Here is a 7,757-nt window from a genome sequence, read left to right on the forward strand (position 1 = left end):
TATTTAGACTTTTTCCATATATATTTTTTTAATCATATTTTGATGAGCTTCCAAATTCTTATTTCCACTTACACTTTATTCCACACAAAAAAATATTTTCAATCCTCAATTAATTAAAGAAAAAATTTTGAGTCCATAATAAAATACTCGAAAACGTGTAGACCCCCTAACGGGTCGTTTCAATTTCCATTTTTTTCCTCAAATATTGTAGTGCCTTCTAAAAATGAATTAAAAAGACAATAGTTTTTCATGCAATGTTAGTAGTTGGTTGTCAGATTTGGATGTGATTGACAGCAACACAATAATCCACGATACCATTTATTTTATTGCTACTCTTCTTTAGAGAGTACTACAATTTGGACAATCTATATTTCTTCCCTTGATGCAGGAGACAGAACTATTTGAAAATGTATAAAAGGTAAGAAATGGAGAAAGTTTTTTGAAAATGTATAAAATATATTAGAGACACATTCTAATGGTTGAGATGAATTTTAAATGTATATCAATAACTAAGATTAATAGATGTTATCGCCCAAGCATCACAAATGATTTGCCTACTCTCTGTCTCCCAATTTTCCCTCTCTATCTCTCTTTCCCAATCTCTGCTTTTGTCTCTCATTTGTTTGTCCCTCTCTATCTCTCTCTTCCTCTTGATTATTGCTTATGTTCCATTATACACACACATAAGCATATATATACACCTTCTCACTCTTATTGTGGTTGGCAATCGCCATAACCCCCAAATACACACAGGCACACACACACACACACATATATATATACACTTGGGCGATTGGCGACGATGGGGGCCGGGTTTGAGAAACCCACGATGGGGCACGGTGTTCGAGGGCTCTTTGAGCCCTCGACCGGTTGCTGTCGGGGGTCCTTGAAGCCCCTGACCAGCGATGGTCGGGGACTCTATTTTTTTTAAAAAAAAATTAATACTTAATTTTTAAGTATTCTAAATATTAATATTTAAAAAACATCATGTAAGTTTTAATTTTTTTAAATATGTATAATTTAAGAATTTGACATTTAGAATTATTTTTTTTAAATCATGAATGATTTAATTTTAAAAGAAATGAAAACCTCTTTTTTAAATCATGGATGATCAAATGTTGTTGAATCTTTGATACTTAAAGATATAGATATTAAAAAAGAATTCATTTATTCGTATTATTTTTTTATTATTTTTATTTTTTATTTTATTATAATAAAATCTATTTTTATTTTAATATAAAAATCAAAGAGTTCTGGACCACGTATGGTCGAGGAACCCAAGGTTCAAGAACACAAGAGTTCTCGACCAGTCACGGTTGGGAACCCAATGTTCTCCAACCTCAAACCGGGGTTCCCCACTCGGTTGATGGCTACGGCTATGGCGATCGACAGCGGCTGGTATGTAGAACGTTTAATACAAATAAAATTATTATAACATAATATGTATAAATTATAACTGTATTTTAATATTAATATTATTTATACCATGCCTTTAGGCACGGGTATACGCTAATATATATATATATATATTTTCATATACAACCCATTTAATTCTTTATATCGGGTTGGAAATACATTGAATACAATATCTAGAGTTCTTAAAAATCTTTAAAATTCTTAAACAAATTCATTTATCTGATTAAATATTGTAAATAAATATTCATGCATTTTAAAAAAGAATAATGTTATCCTTATCATAACATATGTCAAAAAAAAATTACTCATTGATGTAATTGTTCGAGTACTAGTTAATATAACGTTAGATACTAGTGAAGTGAATTCAACTTCTTTGGTGCTACTCATGCTAGGCGAGTCTAAGAAGGTTAATTGATTAACATCAAAAGGATGAATTAACTAGCACATGCGCATACCAAGTAGGGTCGACTCGATCATAAAACCATCAAAACAATCGCTTTAGGCCCCTCAAATTTTATGTATCTATAGTATAATAAAATTAGAAGTCTAAAGGTTAATCAAAATCTAACTCTACAAAAGGCCCTAAATTTTATGTCTTTGTAGTAAAATCAAATTAGAAGTTAAAAGTTAATAAAAATTTAATGTTGCAAAAAAAAAAAAAAAAAAAAGACTTCATGAATAAAACTAAGACTTCATGAAAGAAACTTAATTTTATTAATAGAGTTTTATACGTATTGTACTCTAATTTTTTATTAGAATCTATTTACATAAAAAAATTATGTAAAAATTCTATTTTTAGAGTCTTATTCAATATATACCCCTCTTTTATTGAAAGTAATTAAATTTTAAATTACAAAAATAAATATAATATATATATATATATAAAACAAAGTAAAAAAATATATAAATATTTAAAAAATATTTTATTGAGAATTGTCACTTAATCATTTTATGTGTCTGATTATATAGAATTAGTCTTGATAACAAGAGACAACATTTACTAGTATTCGAACAATTATATTAACAAATAAAAAATAATAATAAAATATCATGATAAGGATAACATTACTCTTTAGAAAAATTAAAAATTATATTTCCAACAAAAACTGCAGTCATGAAATTTACAGAAAGATTCTGAAGTGAGTTCTCTTAATTCAGTACTAAGAAAAAGTAGCATTTTGGGCAAAGAAAAGAATAAAGTGTTCTCTCTTTTCTTTTTCCTTTTTGTGAAGTTGTCTACAAACCAAGTTGAAGAATTGGTACTGCATCGTGTATAGCAGTAGCCATATCAAAGGAGATGAGCAACATGATTGCTATGAAAACGGCCATCACCAAGACTTGGGCGCTTTTTGAGAAGGCTGTATTCACCATCCTATAGCTACCTAGTTTGAATGGGAGGAGGGATATGCAGTTATTGCTTGAGAAAATAAAATTTAGGGCAAGGTTGATAATGAAGTGTTTTGCTTCATATATACCAATTAACTAGTATTTAAAGTTAAACATGAGGATATTTTCAACATAACCAACTCCTTGGAAATCAGCCGGCCGGCTCAATTATAAAACAAGCAAACCAATCACTTCAAATTTTATATAATTATAATTTAATAAAATTAGAAGTTTAAGGTTAATAAAATTTTAATTCTACAAAAATGACTCTAAATTTTATGAATTTATGATATAATCAAATTAGAAATTTAGTTTTAATAAAAATCTAACTATACAAAAAAAAACAAAAAAACAAAAAAACAAAAGCCCATATATTGTGACTCCATGGAAAAATCGCAGGGGTGTTGTTCTTTGGGTTCTCATATTCCCTATTCGAGCTCTGAGCAGGAGAGAAAACTCAACAATTAGGAATTATCCTCAAAATTGAAAAATGCCAGGCCGCCCTCATGGTAGTAGAGAGAGGCTAGGGATAAAAACTGACTGTTGAGTTTCTTGATTTACATCTCCTGCTAGAATTGTGGAGTTGAGCAGCAGAAGACATTCGTGATGGTGCGTTAACAAAAAAAAAAAAATAATAATAAAAAATAAAAAAAACCCCAACCATCAAATAAATCGTACCACAAAGAATCAAGCATAAATTGTCAGATAATTTAATTAAGATACAGTTAAATTGCAGAACTATTTCTTAAAGGAAGAAAAACTACAATTACAGAAAGTGATAGATCATGCCATAATGTGATGTAAAGCGTCATTTCATGGAGTTCAAACAGGAAAGTTCAATATTCTCACCCTAGTCATATCATCTTAAGATAAAAGGCATACAGAAGCCAAATCATATGGAACCAACATGCTAAAAGCAAACAGGGTATTTGGTAAGAGATCAGTTGCAAGAAAATTATAACAATTTCTTCACATGCACAAAGTGATAGTTGATAGTTCAAGTGAATGGACCCAATTTTTCTGCAATCCACTCCATGGTGTAGGATATAGTCACTTTCTCATGAGACACCAGCTGTTCTGGTCCCAATATGTTGTCAAACCACTGAACACATGAAATGGGAGCTTTGTTGCACCTTCATGTCCTGATTAACATAGCATGCACCACCCAGATCGTCCTTCTCGTCAATTCGCCACGTGGGTTTGCTTCCCATAGAATTCCAAAGCTAGATGCATTTAAGGCAGGGTCACTAACTCCTCTGAGTATAAATAACCAGGCCGCCTCCTTTATTTCCTATCAAGCATGGATACAGCTTTTTCAGTCTTCAAAGTGCCAAATCTCCTTTTATCTCTTCTACCCTTTCCAGCTTCCTAGAAATCCAAGCATGATTAGTTCTAAGAAGCTCGTAAAAATGGCAAGGAAGTGGCAGAAGCTGGCTGCTATCACTCAGAAAAGAATCACTTCCCCGATAACCAAAGGAGCAGTTGCTGCAGATAATTGCAACCCATCGACAGTTGAGAAGGGTCACTTTGTAGTGTACTCTGCTGATGGGAGACGCTTTGTAATTCCCTTGGCTTATCTGAACAAGGAAGTAGTCAGAGAGCTCCTACAAATGGCAGAGGAAGAGTATGGACTGCCAAGCCATGGACCTATCGCATTGCCTTTCGATGCAATATTTTTTGAATACGCACTCTCTTTGATAACAAGGAATGCATCCGAGGAGCTGGAGGAGGCGCTGCTGTTGTCCATCACTAGCGGTCGATGCCTATCATTCCAAAACCACCAACAAGGGCAAAGCAATCAGCACTTACTAGTCTGCAGTTTCTGATCTGAATTACACTCCTGCTTTGTAAACGATACACATTGCAGTTAGATCAATATAATTAATGGAATCTCCAAATAGATTTTGCTCATGTTTGTTCTTGTTCCATCTCAAATGATACTTTAACATGAAATCAAGGTAACTAGTAGCATCTAAAAGACTAAAAGAAACGTTCTTGGTACAGAAGGTATCTGTAATTTCAGTAACTTTAGAGCCTTTCTCCGTCACTTTAGTTATTTGGGTGCAAATCCACATATAATTAGACAAAAGTTCCCCGTGTCAAAATAAATGAAATTAATTTCCAGAACAGGTCTCTGGAAATTGATGAAGTTCTTCCTCTAGGAAATCCTGTGTACCAGAATTCTTGTTGAATCTGAAATAAGCAGCTGTCAGGGAATGTATAACACAGTTAATTGATGATTGATTTCATAAAATGCAGTTACCATCAACACAATTGATCGTTACAAAATCATTAATGATACCAAGAAGGTGGTGAAACTAATGTTAGCAAACCAAGTCAAAGTAAAACACAGCAGCATATAAACCAGTGCTGCTGTCAAGGAGCATTTTAAAATACAAAAACCCCCCAGAAAAGTGAAAGAAAAGAGAATAATAAGATAGAGAATTACGAAGGGAAATTTCAAATTAATCAAATAGAGTCTGTTTTTGGTCCAACACTGCGAATGGGCCAACAATCTCTTCTTTGTCTCAAGAAAATGTGCCCCAAACTACTTTATAATATGCTTAAATTTGGAAAACTAAATCTGATTAATCAAGTAAAGTTTGTAAACAGGAACGCATAAATTCTTTAAGAAGCATTCTAGACTGACATATTAGTGGGCAGCTCCAAATACGGCACTAAATTGTCACCGGGGCCTCCAAAATTGCAAATTCTGCCAAGGTGAAAGTCTTGATATCACTTCATAAGGACAGCCTTATCCACTTGGAGCCACCTAGTTCTTTCTTGTCTCATGGTTTGTTCCCACATGTTAGGTTTGACGTTCTCTACTGTTCTGAAAATACTCATTGCCTAAAACATTTTAACTCTCTCAATGGCCAACCACAACCTATTCTTTCATTGATATGTATATTCATGGAAGTAGTTGGCCAGTTAACATGGGATAGAAATATAGCCCAGCTACTAGACCAATCGGGCCCTTTCCTTGTGGTTCTCAAGGCTCAGAATCACAAAAACCGCTGGCTTCGGGCCCAATGTGTCATCTAACCACTTCGCACACAGAAGGACCAAGGTTTTTCATGTTGAGAAAGAACAAAACATGGGCATTGGCCACTGCCCAGTCCTCTTCTGCATTAAATAGCACATGATCTTGTGGCCGTGGACCCCCACCCATAGAAAGCCACATTCAATGGCAGTGCCTCTGGCTATATATGGCTATCTACCTCCTTCAGATTAGCACCGCAAACCAATTCATCATTCAGAGATACCAACCCCTTCTCTTCTCTTCTCCTCGATCATAGCATAACAAACCAAGACAATATGATCAACACCAAGAAACTCATCAAGATGGCAAGGAAATGGCAGCGGGTGGCCGCCATCAGAAGAAGAATAATTTCAATACCAAGAGCCAAAGGAGATGTCAGTAGTGGTTGCAGCTCACCATCAGTGGCCGATAGGGGTCATTTTGTTGTGTACACGGCGGATCAAAGACGCTTCGCTTTTCCAATTGCGTATCTTAACCATGAGATCATCAGAGGGCTCCTTGAGTTGTCCGAGGAAGAGTTCGGACTGCCAAGCGATGGACCCATTACGTTGCCGTGTGATGCGGCATTCATGGAGTATGTGGTGTCTTTAATCCCACGCCGCACATCCAAAGAAATGAAGGAGGCTCTGCTGGTGTCCATTGCAAATAATGGAAGATGCTCAATGTCTCACTCTCTTCTTCATCATCAACAAAAACCCTCCCAGCAGTCACTACTCTGCAGCTTCTAGGCAGAAGAAGATCCATACCCCATCCCTCAAATTTTGTAGATATTCCCATCCGAAGCATTGTTTCCCAATATATTAGTACTTGGGCCATAGATCCAATTATAGGACGCCTCTAAGAGGCTGCTACCAACATACTCTTATCAATTTAGATGGAGTATAATTTGCCAGATCCCAAGGGGAACCATGGGTGATGACCAAGATTGTGTAGCTAGAATGCAAAAAGCTTTATTTCATGTATCTTAGTTTGTATGGAGTATAGTTAGCCACCCTATTCAATAAACTGATTTTTTGAAAATGTTAAAAATGTTTCGCACAGAATATGATACTAATAGTAAAAATAAGGATAAATTTCACATATTAAGTTTTACTTAAATTGCACTGATTATTTACATTTCCAAACATATCATTGATCTCCCTTGAAGTTAATTTCTATGCCACACATAACCTCTTGCCACTAAGAAATTAAACCCAAATCAATATGGGTTCAAAGATCTCATACATAAGTCTATTTAGATCTAGTTTGAAGATCTTCAAATCCAGATGTAACACCCCATGTTGCTGGTGTTAAGAGAATGAGAAAGGAAGTGAGAAGCTTCTAAAAATGCCCTTAAGAAAGTGATGGATCATTGAGAATAATGGTACCCTATGAGAGGGACATTTTGGTAATTTGGATAGTGAAGTCAAATAAAGGGTAATTTGGTAAATTGAAAATAATTTCTAGGTGGAATTAAGTATGGAAGTGAATTAATTTCTCATTTTTGTATTTATGTGAAGATAAATGGGATTAATAATTCACAAAGGACATTTTAATAAATTGGAATAAAATTTCATAAATGAATTAAATTATGAAAAATAAGAAAAATAAAGAATATTCAATTATGAGAGAAAATAATTGATTTTTCCTAAATTGGTGAATTAATGTGGTGATGCCACATGGATGGTTGTGATGGAAGCTTGGAGGCAAAGGCTTGTGTCTAAATGTGGCACTTGACAAGTTCTCCTCCAAAAGAAAGGTGGAATTAAATAATTTCAAAAGAAATGAGAAATTGGTCTTGTAAGCATTTAATGAGAGGCATGATTATGGTGAATTAAAGAAAATTCAAAAAAAAATGATTATTAGTCACCATTAATGCCTTGAAAAATATAGGGATTTAATTAAATGAAAAAGAAAATAGAAATTCAAGATG

General features: G+C 34.1%; 2 protein-coding genes across 2 annotated transcripts; both read left to right on the forward strand.

Moving 5' to 3' along the window:
• Positions 1 to 4,211: 4,211 nt before the first annotated feature.
• LOC127802207 (auxin-responsive protein SAUR63-like) lies at positions 4,212 to 4,628 on the forward strand. The gene has a single exon (XM_052337917.1). The coding sequence runs from the start codon at positions 4,212 to 4,214 to the stop codon at positions 4,626 to 4,628; it is 417 nt and encodes a 138-aa protein (XP_052193877.1).
• A 1,424-nt stretch (positions 4,629 to 6,052) lies between these two features.
• LOC127802559 (auxin-responsive protein SAUR68-like) lies at positions 6,053 to 6,812 on the forward strand. The gene has a single exon (XM_052338414.1). It carries the CDS (start codon positions 6,121 to 6,123, stop codon positions 6,571 to 6,573), a length of 453 nt encoding a protein of 150 aa, XP_052194374.1. The 5' UTR covers positions 6,053 to 6,120; the 3' UTR covers positions 6,574 to 6,812.
• The last annotated feature ends 945 nt before the right edge of the window (positions 6,813 to 7,757 follow it).

The sequence above is a fragment of the Diospyros lotus genome, chromosome 5, assembly GCF_014633365.1.
Source record: "Diospyros lotus cultivar Yz01 chromosome 5, ASM1463336v1, whole genome shotgun sequence".
Lineage (NCBI taxonomy): Eukaryota > Viridiplantae > Streptophyta > Magnoliopsida > Ericales > Ebenaceae > Diospyros > Diospyros lotus.

Coding starts and splice junctions, on each gene's coding strand:
- LOC127802207 (XM_052337917.1), top strand. CDS start 4,212: ATGGCAAGGAAGTGGCAGAAGCTGGCTGCTATCACTCAGAAAAGAATC.
- LOC127802559 (XM_052338414.1), top strand. CDS start 6,121: ATGATCAACACCAAGAAACTCATCAAGATGGCAAGGAAATGGCAGCGG.